General features: G+C 40.4%; 1 protein-coding gene across 1 annotated transcript in view; it reads right to left on the reverse strand.

Annotated features, from left to right (window-relative positions):
- Positions 1-15914, reverse strand: part of CFAP54 (cilia and flagella associated protein 54) — a 308666-nt gene that overhangs the window by 73966 nt on the left and 218786 nt on the right. The window contains exons 58-62 of the mRNA XM_047788234.1: positions 13858-13963; positions 12385-12478; positions 4754-4852; positions 3789-3930; positions 1087-1260 (exon numbers count right to left, since the gene is read on the reverse strand). Coding sequence (XP_047644190.1) covers positions 1087-1260; positions 3789-3930; positions 4754-4852; positions 12385-12478; positions 13858-13963 — 615 coding nt within the window. The remainder of the gene's footprint in view (positions 1-1086; positions 1261-3788; positions 3931-4753; positions 4853-12384; positions 12479-13857; positions 13964-15914) is intronic.

Below are 15914 nucleotides of genomic sequence, written 5' to 3' on the forward strand. Positions count from 1 at the left end.
CAACCACAGGATGGACTGATGTGAAGCAGGTGGTATACGGTTGTTTGGATATTCTCTAGACAGCATCAATGATTTCCCAAAAAACCTCAACCAAAAACTTCATGGAGTTAAATTTTCTTTTTCTTTACATACTGGATACTGGAACATTATCTCCTTAGAGCCAAAACTTCATCTTGTTCATTTTTTTTTTTTCATTTAAAAAAGTTTTATTGAAGTATCGTTGATTTACAACGTTGTGATAATTTCTGCTGTACAACAAAGTAATTTAGTTATACATGAACACATATCCATTCTTTTTCAGATTCCCTTCCCACGTAGACCATCACAGAACACTAGGTAGAGTTCCTTGTGCTACACTATAGGTCCACGCTGGCCAGTCATTCATTGCACCACAGTGCGCATGTGCCAATCCCAAACCCCCAGTCCATCCCGCCCCGACTACTTGTTCCCTTTGGTAACTATAAGTTTGTTTTCAAAGTCTGTGAGCCCATTTCTGTCTGCAGATAAATTCATTTGTATCCTTTTTTTATATTCCACACATACGTGATATCATATGATGTGTGTCTTTCACCGTCTAACTTCACTTGGTATGATAATCCCCAGGTCCATCCAGATTGCTACAAATGACATTATTTCATTCTCTTTTGCAGCTGAGTAATATTCCATTGCATATATGCACCATAATGTCTTTATCCATTCCTCTATTTATAGACATTTAGGTTGCTTCCATGTCCTGGCTAGCGTATGTAGGGCTACAATGACCCCTGTGGTGCATATATTTATCTCGTTCATTTTAAAAGCTGTCACATTATGGTCACTGCGATTCGTAACTGTTTTGAGCCACAAGCCACTTTGGCAGTCTTGGAGGAAGCCTTTGGACACCTCCTTCTAAGGATGTTTTAAAATATATTGAAATACTGTTTTATTCAAAGGTCCATGTAGCTCAGGTTAAGAACCCCTGTCATTTCCATCTTCTGATGAGAGGTCACTCAGAAAGTGTTAAAAGTATTTTACAATTCTAAGGAAGAATGACTTATATAGCCACTGGAAAGCAATATATTCTTTCGTAACACATTAAAAGCGTACCTAGCAGCTTGCTCACATTATTAATTCTTTGCAGGTGAATATAGTAGCGCAGCAGAAGAATCCATGTAATATCCACTTTAGATGGGGGCTTTGTTCCGGCATCTGCATTCTCATATGTATCATCACTTGGGCAAGAGTCTGTATAGCCCGTCTGGAAGACAACTTGGTAGTTATCTGAAAGTAAAAAAGTTTGGAATACAAATATGCTTTCCTTGCAAAATACCCATATGTGAAAAAAGAAAAGCACAACTCTTAAAGGATTGACACTTAAGACTGCATTCAATTAAAACAATTTTGCTTTGTAACACAAAAGTCACCAACACAAAGTTAAACAACTAACCATAGACGGAGAAAAGATATTTAGAACATAAAAATTATTTTTTCTCTACAATGTAATTAAGAAGAAAAAGTCAGATAGTCCAACAGAAATGTGGGCAACAAATTTCAACAGGCAATTCGTGCAAAAGGAAGCCCAAACAGCCCAAACAGCCAAAAAATCAGGGAGTTCTTTTGTATGCGGGGTTAAGGATTCGGCACTGTCACTGCAGTGGCTTGGGTTGCTGCTGTGGTGTGGGTTTGATCCCTGGCCTTGGAACTTTTACATGCTGTGGGCACAGCTCCCACCCCAATCAGGAAAATTGCAAGTTAAAATGAAATACCAATTCCTATTTCTCAGGAATTAACAGAACCTAAAATCTGAAAATAATAAATATTGGTAATCGTGTGAAGAAATCAGAATTCCCATATGCTACTTGTGAAAGCAACTTCCTCTTAAGGTCTAAAAAAATTTTAAATGAAGATACTCATAAATGTGCCCCAGGAGTCTTGCACAAGACACATGGCAGCACTGTTTGTATTATTTAAAGGAAATAAAAGAAACTTGAAGAAATAGAGATTAATCTGATGGCATTTAAAATGAATCAATTACACCTATAAGAGAGAAACTGCAGTCTGTGGGCCAAATCAGGGCCATGCATGTTTACGTGTGATCCATGAACTAAGAATTTTTTCTTTCTTTTTACGGCCGCACCTGCAGCATATGGATATTCCCTGTCTAGGGGTCAAATCGGAGCTGCAGCGGAGGCCTACACCATAGCCACAGCAGTGCAGGATCTGAGCCACATCTGCAACCTACACTACAGCTTGAGGCAACATACTAAGGAGCCATTATGAAAAAGAAATAGCCATGTTTGAAGTTTTGAATCATACAGTTTTCAGATTTCGGCCTTATCCATAAATAGATCTAATTCACTCAGTCTACAGATTAGACCGAGGTTGAGAGAAATTCAACAGTTTGACAGGATCGGGGTGTAAGTTGCAACCTCGTTATTAATATTTCATTCTCTTTGTAGCAAAGCAATAATGTGTGCTTCTAAGAGAGCTGCCATCCCAGCATCCTGAACCGGGGTGGACTGAGATGCCGAGCAGTGTTCAGAGAAAGAAGCGGTGACTGGACGCTGCTGCCAGACTGCCCTGTTTTGTCGCCCAGAGCCTACTTATGGGAATTCTAAGGAAGACCATGCACCCCGGCCGAGATCCAGGCCACAGTCCAGAAATCTGATGAAGCAAAATCCCACCAGGCACGAAGGCAATAAAAATAAGAAAAGAGTCTCTTGGCATTAAAAAAATCCATCGGATGGTTTAACCTCAGGGAAAACCATTTTCAGACTGGCAAATAGTCTGGGACACCCCTTCTCTGGGAGCTAAAGAAGGAAATGGTGTCAGGCACTAACTCCTCAGCGAGAGTTGACTCACTGCAGCAGAGTGAGCTGCGGCGTGACGGTGTGATTTCAGAGGCTTTAGGAAGACTGCTCCCACCCCCATCAGGTTAAATTTAATGTTCTTCATCGCCTTTAGCTCCCCTCATGCCAAGCAAAATTAGATGTTGTTGCTACTAAGATATCCTTCGGAAAGTTAGATTTGACTTCCTTGCTTCTTAGATCCTATGTATGTGCTTAGCAGACAGAAAGCAGTCAATAAACACTTTTTTTGAATGAATAAATGGTGACTGTTCGATATTTATGCTACTGCTGATCTCACTTAGGGGTCCCCGTTATACTTTGCTAACCAACAAAGAAGATTAAAAACAGTAGTGAGGTCAAGTTTAACTTCTGCTAACCTCTCATTCATTTAACAAATATTAATGTCAAAAATTGCTATGTGTAAGCAATGCGTGGTCTTTTTGTAGACAGAGCAACAAATCAAATAGATAAAGTCCCTGCCCTCAGGAAGCCGAGGACAGTTTAGTAAGAGAAAGAGCTCAAACACACACATACGCATAAACACACACACACACACACACACACACACACGAACTAAAAGAACAGGAATTACATCAGAGTGTAAGAGTGAGTCCACATTTTAAAGGGTTAGAGAAGGTTCCTTAAATAAACAGTCCCCCAAGGGTCTCATTTGAAATGTGCGAACTGGTACACAAAAATCAGGGAAAACCATTTTTTTTCACAGAGCCCTGCATCCGAAATGCAGCAGTGGATGGAGCAGGGCATGTACATGTGGACAGTGAGACGGGGACCCTCTGTTTCAGCAGCTGGACCCTAAGTCCCCTATCTCCTCCCAGGAGTTCCCCAAACTATTGTCCTTTTAAAGATAAAACCCAACAGATCACTACAGTTAAATCTCTGAAACTTGATGACACATTATGTATCTAAGACTTTTATAAAATGCCTAACATTCAAACATACCACGCAAATAATCTGTGTATGAAGACAAAAGATCCATGGTGGCAAATTCTGGGATATGTGGTAATGCCCCTTGGCTAACTTTATCAGTTCTAGCATTCTTCTTTCCAATAAGTAGGTTAATTGCCAGCACAGCCTCGCTGACCTAAAATGAATGCATAATGAGAATTCATAAACAGAAGCTTTCTGATTCATAGATTATCCATTAGGTGAACAATGTGAAAAGTGAACTCATAAAATAATAATCAGTATACACTGGGGAAAAAAATAAAGACAACCGGAAAAACCATATGTGATCCCCAACATGTCAGTCAAACAAATCATGAATGTTGACAATTTACTCAATAAATAAGTCACGTAAAATAACCTCACCTAGCTATTAAAAATATTTGCCAAAATGTCAAATATGTGCACATGTGTATCTGGAAGTAATTCCAGTGCCTTGTTTCTTAGAACCTATGCAAGGGCAGAGCACACAAGACGCATTCAATAAATACTTTCCTTTTTTTTTCTGCTCAAATTTTATTTTATTTTTTTATTACTCAAATGAATTGATCACATCTGTAGTTGTATAAGGATCATAACAATCTGATTTCACAGGATTTCCATCCCCCTACCCCCTAAACTGTCTCCTCTGGAGACCATAAGTTTTTCAATGTCTGTGAGTCAGCATCTGTTCTGCAAAGAAGTTCCGTCTGTCCTTTTTTCAGATTCCACATGTCAGTGAAAGCATTTGATGTTGGTGTAGTAAATATTTTCATTAAAGGAAAGTTGGAGCAAACAAAACCAAGTCTGGCTAATCAAGATTAAAAACTACACAGATAAAGAGCATTTCTAATCGTCCCAAAGAAACATAATTGGTGCAAATCCCACAGAATGTGCAAGTTCCCTTTCTCTTGGGTAGATACACTGTGTTGCCTTAACAGATGTAACAGTAAAAAGAAGAGTTAAATAAAAATCACACCAACCTGCATAGCAGCTCTTATTGCAATCCAGGCAAATAAACTGTACATTTCAGATTTGTTTACTGTGGGTTCTTTAACAGAACTACGCCTTCTGGGAACAGCCTAGAAAATATGGCAAGTGTTTTATGATAAAGATATCATACAGGTTCAAGATAGATTTTCTCATCTTCAGATGAGATTTTAGTGGAACACTATGCAGCCATTAAGAATAATAATACAGATGCATCAACTGATGTGAAAAGATATTCAAACTACATTAGGGAAAGAAAAGTACAGATTACAAAATAGCATGCAAAGCATGATCCCATTTTTTTTTAATTATGCATGATCCCATTTTTAAAAACACAGGTACACACATATATTCCCTGTATACACAAGCATGGAAAAGCATAAACAGTGGTTATCCCAGGTTTTAAGGGTGACTTGATTATCTTTTATCTCTTTTGGTGATTTTCTATATGAGTTTACATTATTTGAATAACAATAAAATAAACACAGGTGGCATTTTTAAGTAAATGTTATTTACCATTTTAATAGAATATACATTTTACCCTGTAAATTGAACACATTGTTTTTAAAGATGTCAGAAACCAGAACATTACTTCAAGGTTTTTGATAGATATTTGCTATCAGTTTTCTAACTACAAAATTATTAAAGGGTTGGCTGTAATCTTAAAATCCCACAGAATAGCAAAAAGTAACATTGAGAGGAGGTACTTTTAACATGGGTGTGTGCAGGGGGGGGGTGTTCAGTTTTTAAGCATAAAAAAGTCAATACTGCAGAAGTAAACAGAAAGAAACTCCACCAGCAACAAAGCATCTGTCTGCTTTTAGAAATAGTAATAGTCAATTGTAAAGATTTAACTAATCTGGAAAAAACTATTCAATTAGACTGCTCATTCTAATTTTTGATGCTCATATCTTGACCTATTCTTAAAATTTTCCAGAAAACTGCAGAATAAAACACACAGTAACAAAAATTCTCCCCTGCCCCTTTTTTTGCATCCAGCTATAGGACTCCCAAGGAAAAGGAAAGGCAGCGAGTATTGCTGATGTCAGAGCAGGAAATACAACATAAGTGTGGCCTGGCCGAGATCAAGGGTTAAGCTTGGAGGTATGTGATAATTGGAGAGATCTGGCCACATGGAATCGACAATCTAAGCAATACAACCCTGTCCCAAGATAGGAAGACCTTAGTCACCAGTTGTAATGAGACGACTTGGGCTCTGGGTAGCTGTTGCCAGCTTACTGACTATATAAGCTTGGGTAATTCACCTACTTCATTCAGGAAACAAGGCATTAAGTGACGATCAGAATAACATTAAATAGGTATATTGTAAGGACAATTAGGGACACAGACATTCAAAAAAGAAAGCTCATTTTGAATTAAGAGTAAGGCTCTTATTGAGGTCAGCTGTGAGCTCAGAATGGAAAAATTGAGACTGGGAAAAAAATACGGCAGGCATTTTTTTAGATGAGGACGTGTTCAACATTGCATAGGAGATACCGACTTATGCAAATAAGCAAAGAAAAAGGGGAAAAAATGCATCTAGATAGGAAATGAAGTTAAATTATCTTTGTTTACAGGAGACATGACCCTATGTGTAGAAAAGCCCGACACCCCCCCACACACACAGGTGCATCTTTAGAATTTAAAAATGTGTTTAGTGAGATCACAGGATACGAAACACAATAGTTATAAATCCAGTGTATTTCTATGTATCAGCAATGAACAATCCAAAAATTAAATTAAGAAAATATCCATTTACAATAGAAATAAAACAAAAATGTACAAAATTTGTACACTTAAAAGTAAAAGGCATTATCAACGATCTAAATATCTAAATAACTATTTAGATATTTAATAATATCTAAAATAACTAAATAAATGAAGAGAGAGTTCATATTCATGAACTGGAGGATTCAACATAGTTAAGATGCCTATTTTCCAGAGTTCCTGCTATGGTTTAGTGGGTTAAGAACCCAACTAGTATCCATGATGATAAGGGTTCAACCCCTGGCCTCTCTCAGTGGGTCAAGGATCTGACACTGCTGTGAGCTGCAGTGTAGGTCACAAACGCAGCTCAGATCTGGCATTGCTGTGGCTGTGGCATAGGCCGGAGTTGACCCCTAGTCTGGGAACTTCCATATGCCGAGGTGTAGTGCTTTAAAAAAAAAAAAAAAAGCCAATTTTCCACATTTTGATCTATAGATTCAACTTCCATATGCCGAGGTGTAGTGCTTTAAAAAAAAAAAAAAAAAGCCAATTTTCCACATTTTGATCTATAGATTCAACACAATCCCTACCAAAATTCTGTTAGGTTTTCAGCAGAAATTGACAAGCAGATTCTAAAATGTATATGAAAATGCAAAGGACTCAAAGTAACAAAACAATTTTGAAAAGGAAGAACGTACTTGGAGGACATCTACTTTAACTAAAAGGTCCACAGTAACCAAGACAGTGGATATTCACATAAAGGTAGATTTTTTTTTTTTAATTTAATTTTTTGGCTGCCTGTGGCTTACAGAGTTGCCCGGGGCCAGGGGTCAGACTCCAGCTACAGTTGCAACCTAAGCTGCAGCAACAGCAGATCTTAACCCACTGTGCTGGGCCAGGGATTAAACCTGTGTCCCGGTGCTCCCAAGACACCACTGATCCCCTTGCACCACAGCGGGAACCCCTAAAGGTAGATTTTTAGATCAGTGGAATAAAACTGGGAGGCTAGGAATAAATATTTATATTTATGATCAATAAACTTTTTGACAAAGGAGCCAAGGCAATTCAATAGACGATAGTCTTTTCAACAAATGATGTTGGAACAGCTGGATTCTATGCACAAAAATATGAATTTAGGAGTTCCCGTCGTGGCTCAGTGGTTAACGAATCCGACTAGGAACCATAGGGTTGTGGGTTCGATCCCTGGCCTTGCTCAGTGGGCTGAGGATCCGGTGCTGCCGTGAGCTGTGGTGTAGGTTGCAGATGCAGCTTGGATCCCGTGTTGCTGTGGCACTGGCGTAGGCTGGCGGCTACAGCTCCAATTAGACCTCTAGCCTGGGAATCTCCATGTGCCACGGGTGCAGCCCTATAAAGACAAAAAAAAAAAAAAAGAATTTAGAGCCTTGACTCACACTTTACATAAATATTAATTCAAAATGAATCATGGCCTTAAACATTAAAGCTCTAAAACCTTTAGGAGTTCCTGCTATGGCACAGTGGGTTAAGCATCTGACTGCAACATCTCAGGACCCTGAGGAGCCGCATGTTTGATCCCTGGCTTGGTGCAGTGGGTTATAGTATCTAGTGTTGCCCCAGCTGCAGCACAGGTCGCAGCTACAGCGCCCATTGAATCCCTGGCCTGAGAACTTCCATATACTTTCTTTCTTTTAGAAGAAAACATCAAGAGAAAATCTTCAGCATGTGGGGTTAGGCACAGAGCTACCAAAACCGCAAACCATAACTGAAAAAAAATGATAAGCTGGACTTTATTAACATTAAAATTTTTTTGTTTCCAAAGACACCATTAATAGTATGATAAGACAAGCCACCAACTGGAAAAATATATTTGCAAATTATATATCCGATAAGAGATATACAGCTTATCACTTACATATACAGAAAAATTCTTACAACTCAATGATAAAAAAGATAACCCAATTTAGGTTATGAGCAAAGGATGTGAACAGACATTCTCCCAGATAAGATATACAAACGGCTAATAAGCATGTGAAAACACCTCAATATCATTAGGCGTCGGGGAAATGCAAATCAAAATCACAGTGAAATACTACTTCTGGAGTTCCCATTATGGCTCAGCAGGATAAGAACCCCATATAGTGTCTGTGAGGATGCAGGTTGGACCCCTGGCCTGGGAACTTCCATACATTCAAGGTGTAGCCCTAAAAAGGGAAAAAAAAAAAAAAGAAATACTACTTCAAACCCACTAGGGTGGCTACAATCAAAAAGATAAATAATAACAACGGTTAGCAGGGATGTGGAGAAACTGGAACCCTCAGACACTGCAGTAGGATACACAACGGTACAGTCACTTTGGAAAATGATCTAACAGATCATCAACAGGATAAACAGAGGTGACATATAACCCAGCAATTCCATTCTCAGGTATACACCCCAAAGACCTGAAAACATATATCCACATAAGAAGTTTGTATAGGAATATTCAAAGCAGCATGGATCATAATAGCCCAAAAGTGGCAACAATTCATACGTCCATTGAATGAATGGACACCTGTTGAATGAGTAAAGAAAGTGTGGTATAACCTTGTAAGGGAATATTATTCAGCAGTAAAAAGGAACAAACCATCGTTACATGTTACAACACAGGTGAACTTCAGGAACATAACGCAAGGTGAAAGAAGCAGGTACAAAAGACCACATACTGTATGATTCCACTTATGTGACATATTCAGAAAAGGCAAATCTATAGAGACAGAAAACAGATTAGTGATGACCTGGGACTCGGGGTAGAAATGGGAATTACAGCAAATGCGCTCTAGGGATCTCTGGGGATGATGGAAACGTTCTAAAGCTGGATGGTGATGGGAGTTCCCATTGTGGCTCAGCGGAAATGCATCTGACTACAATCCTTGAGGATGCAGGTTCCATCCCTGGCCTTGCTCAGTGGGTTAAGGATCCATTGTTGCCGTGAGCTGTGGCATAGGTTGCAGATGCGGCTCAAATCTGGCGTTGCTGTGGCTGTGGCGTAGGCCAGTGGACACAGCTCCAATCTGACCCCTAGCCTGGGAACCTCCATATGCTGTGGATATGGTCCTAAAAAGACAATAATAATAATAATAATAAAGCTGGATGGTGATGATAGTTGCACAACTCTGTAAAGTTATTAAACATCTGTAAGCCACACTCTTAAACTAGGTTAATTTCATGGAGGTAATTTATACTTCAATAAATATTTTTTAAACATGTGCTTGATAGTCTCTCCCTTTGGACTATTTTCCTCTCATTTAATCACTTGGAAAACTAACTCACCCTCCAAAATTCATCTCATCTGGGAAGGTTTTTTCAGTGTTTTCCCAAAGCAGAATTAGTACCTACTTTGCTCCACCTGCTACCTTCACATACCTTATTATTGTCCTCGGTACACTGCAATACAGTTATTTCCCCCTCTTGCTCCTCTGTGCTCCTTAGGGGAAGAGAGTAACATGCTTGGCGTACATTAGGCACTCAATAAGTGCTTGGTTGATGAATGAATAAATGAATGAATGTTCAAGAAATAATTCAACTATCAAATCATTTTGGATACCTACCATGTACAAAATACTTCAGAAAGATAGAATGTGGAAGTTTAGTCAAAGTGACCTAGTGATAGAAAATAGTCCCCCACTGTTTTTTTTTTTTTTTTTGAGTGCTTATGATGCACCAATTCCTTTATCTTGTTTAATCTCCTAGCTACTCTAAAGGGCTTCGTGGTCTCCATTTCAGAGATTAGAAAGTTGGGGTTAAAAAGTCCCCAGCAGCACTGCTAGTATGTCATGAACCCAGGATTCTCACCCAAGCCAGTGTTCCAGTCACTGCTACAGCCTCTCCTTAAAAATGAAACAATAGTGTTTTCTTCTAAGGGCTTATAAAGCAGTGCCTTTATTAGGACGTTATTTTAATTGTTGTATTTCAATGGTCTGAATATGTCTAGAAAATGTTTGGTTTTTTACTGCGTTTTGTACTGCCAGTAATTGCATGATTTGCTAAAACATTTATACTGTGTCAAGATATATAGAAAATAATTATCATATTGTATGGAATTATACTATTCTGTTCTTTCCAATCTTATTTGTTCAAGCTCTTTATTATAAACACCTCCCTAGAGAGGCCCAAGACGTGATATATTATTATCCTAGCATCTTATTAAGTTGCATTGTTATTTGTAATGGAAACAAAGATTTCTGTGTTCTCTTTTGGACATAACAGATGTTTATGATATCACAAAAGTAATCTTTCTATGTAATAATTTTAATGAAAAAAAAATAGCAGCTATCCACCTAAGGCAACAACCATATGAACAGTTCAATTGACTGAAAGCCTACTTGCCTAAAGGTTTTAAATCATATTCATGCTGTCTCAAAAATTAGAGATTCAACACTAGAATTTTCTGAAAAGATTTTTGGTGATCAGAGGATTATCTAATTAGGATGAAATATATAAACCCTCCTGAAATTTAAAGAATAAAAAATGAAATTTTTTTTTTTTAAAAAGCACTGGGAATTATATCTAGTCACTTATGATGGAGTATGATAATGTGAGAAAAAAAATCTATACATGTATGTGTAACTGGGTCACCATGCTGTACAGTAGAAAATTGACAGAACTCTGTAAACCAGCTATAATGAAAAAATAAAAATCACTATGTAAAAAAAAAAATCCTAAAAAAAAGAAACAACACTTTTATTAAAAAACTAAAAACTAAGGAGTTCCCATCGTGGCTCAGCGGTTAACGAACCCAACGAGCATCCAAAAGGATGTAGGTTTGATCCCTGGCCTTGCTCAGTGGGTTAAGGATCCAGCATTGCTGCGGTGTAGGTCACAGATGTGGCTTGGATCCAGCATTGCTGTGGCTGTGGTGCAGGCTGGCGGCTACAGACTCCTAGGCTGGGAACCTCCATATGCAATGGTTGTAGCCCTAAAAAGATGAAAGACAAAAAAACCCCTAAGAACTAAAAGTCACGGGGTTCATCCAACTCCAACCCAGCCAACTTCGCGCCCAGAGGATCTCCCTCTGGACCCCTGGTACTCAAGCGTGGCCTGCAGCCAGCAGCATCAGCACGACCCAGGAGCTCCTCAGAAACGCCAAATCTCAGACCTCGCCTCCTACTTACTGAGTCATAATCTGCATTTTCACAGAGCCCTGCAGATGCTTCTGCCCCTTACTTGGAAGCATTGCTCCGGCGAGCACGCGTCTGCCGGTCTCTGCCTGGCTCCCCCCAAATCCAGCAGATCCCACTTTGAACATCACCTCTCTCCCACCACAGCCATTCACAATCCCACCATCCTAAATTATTCCTCGCCCTAAATTCCACGGCCTAAACCACCTCCCACCCCTTCCCTTCTCTTCTGCCCTCACTCCCGGCACTTCTCCCTCTCGTTTTCTTCCTTTAGGTTTATTATCGCTCTCCCTCCACTTAAGAGTAAGCACATGGGTGCGAACATGGAGTTGTCTTGGGCCCTGCTTTATGACCTTCCAGAACACAGCCTGGGTGTAGCAGGTGCTCAATAGAGATGTGATGAATGAATGAATGACGGTTATCAAAAGATGATCTGCTTACAAGCCGCATCAATAATGAAAATCCCACTTTCCCACCTGCTTCCCCAGTGGGCTATTTCCCACAATCTCCTGACCAATACCAAGGACTCAGAGTATTTACATACACCTATTTTTATGCATAACTTTTTCACTGGTAAAAATGTCCACATGAGTCTATTTCCAGAGTTTTACACAAAAATCTCCAAAGAGGTATCTAAATATGATTGCAAACATAAAGAAATGCACTAATTTCTCCAAGTCGCAAAGAAAAAAAAATCAGTCTTATTTCCATAGCACAGTGTTAGCAAAATAAGCCAGCTCCAAGGCAATATACTTTAAATTTCTAATAGAGTCATGTATTACCTTAAGTGTTACAGGTGATGCTGAAAGTTTTCTCTTTGGCTTCCTCATGTGTAAAAAGAGCAGGGCTATTTCTAGGTAGGCGTCTCTTATCAACCTAAAATGATACAGAATTGCACTTATTAGATGGCCTTACCAGTCAGAATCATTTTGCATCATGTGCCAACAATTTCTGAGTGAATGGGAGGTAAAAAAGGCAAACCCAGCATCTGTTCCAAACTTACCCTCTTTTCACAGCATTTTTGGCTTAAACACTGGTGACTGATACTGGAAGCTCTTTTTTTTTGGGGGGGGTTGTTTTTTGTTTTTTTGCCTTTTGTTTTGTTTTGGATGTGCCTGAGGAAGTTCCTGGGCCAGGGATGGAACCCAAGCCACAGGAGTGACAATGCCAAATCCTTAACAGCTAGGCCACCAAGGAACTCTGGAAGCTCTTGAAGAGAGCTGAGCATTCTACCATGTCCTGTTCTGGCAATACTCCATGCCATGACTATGACGAAGCCCAGCATCAAGACTTTTCTGGAATATTCCAGTACACAAGGCTCTAGTGAAGTGAGATCAAGACTCGATGGAGTTCCCGTCGTGGTGCAGTGGTTAACGAATCCGACTAGGAACCATGAGGTTGTGGGTTCGGTCCCTGCCCTTGCTCAGTGGGTTAACGATCCGGCGTTGCCGTGAGCTGTGGTGTAGGTTGCAGACGCGGCTCGGATCCCGTGTTGCTGTGGCTCTGGTGTAGGCCGGTGGCTACAGCTCCGATTCAACCCCTAGCCTGGGAACCTCCATATGCCGCGGGAGCGGCCCAAGAAATAGCAACAACAACAAAAGACAAAAATAAATAAATAAAATAAAAATAAGACTCGAGGAAACAGCCTTGAACATCAGGCCTCTCCCTCTACCTTCTGACAGTAATTAAATTTGAAAGAGATATACAGAGTTATGTTAAAAGCTAGGGTTCAGTATGGGTTAGGTCTGCATATTTATTCACTATCAAATCTGTCAGGGGGAGCCATATAGATCAGTGCAATTGTAATAATCTTAGCTTAGTCTCCATCTTCAGGTGACTTCTGTACAGAACTGAACTGGCCAGTCTTAGAACTGCTGGACCAGGGTGATCACCCACATAAATCCCTTTTATACATAATGTCACATCTCCTGGAGGACCCTGTACCCTGGAACTGACAAGAGATCCATCTGAGTAGAGATGAGAAGTGATTTACAAGCCCATGTGTCACCATGGTAACCGCCATCACCAACCATCACTGTAAATGAGGCCTTGGGTCAGAACCACAAGCAACAAGCTTGAAAAGGAAGTCAGTGAACCTGTTGGACAAAGGACCACAGTGAACTAGCCCTGCCATGGGAAGAGGGTCTCCCAGTCACTCCAGCCTTAAATATTCAATGTACCACAAGCACAACACGGGCTCAAACCAAAACAAATGTTGTTACGACAATGGAAAGATCTTTTTTTTTTTTTTTTACCTTGAGTTTTGATCATGTCTCAGGCTCAGTTGTATAGCTTCAAATAAACTCTTAAGCTGCAAAATTGGAGATTTCTCTTCCATCAGTATTTGACATTCTATTTTGCCTGAAAGAAGAAAAAAATACATAAAGACTTTTTTTTTTTTCCTTTCCTATCACATAGAACTTCAGGACAAATATTTTATGCTGGAAATTCAGAAAACCGGATATTCTGTCCCTTTTGTCCACCCACCTCTCGTTTCTTGCTGGAAGGTAAGCCTGTGGAGAAAGAGCTGTTGCTTCCTCCCCCAGAAGGATCAAGCTCCTCCTGCCTACTTTCGCTTTCTTATCATCCTTATTTTTCTCTCCATTTTCTTACCTCGTGCTCCCTCTTCCTCCTGCAGCACATTCCCTTTTGCTACATTCATTTCCTTCTTTCCTCTGCTTCCACTGCAGATAGCATCGAAAATGTGTTTGCTTAAAAAAGAAATCCAGAGTTCCCATTGTGGCTCAGTGGTTAACAAAACCAACTAGGAACCATGAGGTTGCAGGTTCAATCCCTGGCCTCGCTCAGTGGGTTAAGGATCCAGCTTTGCCATGAGCTGTGGTGTAGGTCACAGACGAGGCTTGGATCCGGCGTTGCTGTGGCTCTGGTGTAGGCCAGTGGCTACAGCTCTGATTAGACCCCTAGCCTGGGAACCTCCATATGCTGCAGGTTTGGCCCTAGAAAAGGCAAAAAGACCAAAAAAAAAAAATCCTAGAAAGTCAGCAAATGCTTGAATACCAGCATAGGTAATGCAAATACTCCAGTTCTCACACAGCTCCCACCCCTCATGGTGAGCTGCGGTTTCCAAATGCAAGAGGCGGTGCTTCTATATCAGGAAGGGCAGGAAAGGGAAATCATACAATCATTGTAAAAAAAGGATTCACAGCTTCCATGCAGCATGTGGACAGGGCACAGAATCACCTAGCATTAAGTTCATGGCGGAGCATTAACAGCTGCTGAGTTAGGGAAAGTCATTTACCCAGACGGCACCTCATCTGTCAACCAGGAATGGTCTTGCTTACCCTGTAGCGCTGTTTTAAGAACTGGCAATAGGAGATGTAAACACTGATTCTAGTATCCAGCAGATGCTCAAAACAAAAGCAACTGCCATCATCACTTTTCTCATGGCTAAAATGGCCACAATAAAGTAATATCAATATGTTACGCCAATGTGTGTTGTACCTGAGCTACTTAATGTAATTTAAATGGGTATGTATCTTTTATAGAAATTAGCTAACATGCCTAGGTAAGTAATGAAATTGTGCATAAAATATACCTTCCAAGCTTTTTTAAAATGTCTTTTCAGGGCCACACCCAGGCATATGGAGGTTCCCAGGCTAGGGGTTGAATCAGAGCTACAGCTGCCGGCCTACACCACAGCCACAGCAAGGCAGGATCCAAGCCTCGTCTGTGACCTACACCACAGCTCACAGCAATGCCAGGTCCTTAACCCACCAAGTGGAACCAGGAATTGAACCCATGCCTTCATGGATACTAATAGGGTTCGTTGCTGCTGAGCCACAACGGGAATTCCCTAACCATTCTTTTTTTTTTTGTCTTTTTTGTCTTTTTGTCTTTTGTTGTTGTTGTTGTTGCTATTTCCTGGGCCGCTCCTGCAGCATATGGAGGTTCCCAGGCTAGGGGTTGAATCGGAGCCGCAGCCACTGGCCTACGCCAGAGCCACAGCAACGCGGGATCCGAGCCGGGCCTGCAACCTACACCACAGCTCACGGCAACGCCGGATCGTCAACCCACTGAGCAAGGGCAGGGACCGAACCCGCAACCTCATGGTTCCTAGTCGGATTCGTTAACCACTGCGCCACGACGGGAACTCCCCTAACCATTCTTTAAGTAACATTATTTATAACTCAATGGCCGATGCTGAGATTTTTAAGTCAAACAGGAAAGGTCAATTACAATGATAAAAGAAATGAAAATGGGCTATGCTTTTCCTTCCTAAATATCAGCTGGGGCTAAGCAGTGTTCTCCTCATCCAAAACTGACTTTGGCAGAGATACCAAGGTGTTGGGCA

This window comes from Phacochoerus africanus, chromosome 7 (assembly GCF_016906955.1).
Source record: "Phacochoerus africanus isolate WHEZ1 chromosome 7, ROS_Pafr_v1, whole genome shotgun sequence".
Taxonomy (NCBI): Eukaryota; Metazoa; Chordata; class Mammalia; order Artiodactyla; family Suidae; genus Phacochoerus; species Phacochoerus africanus.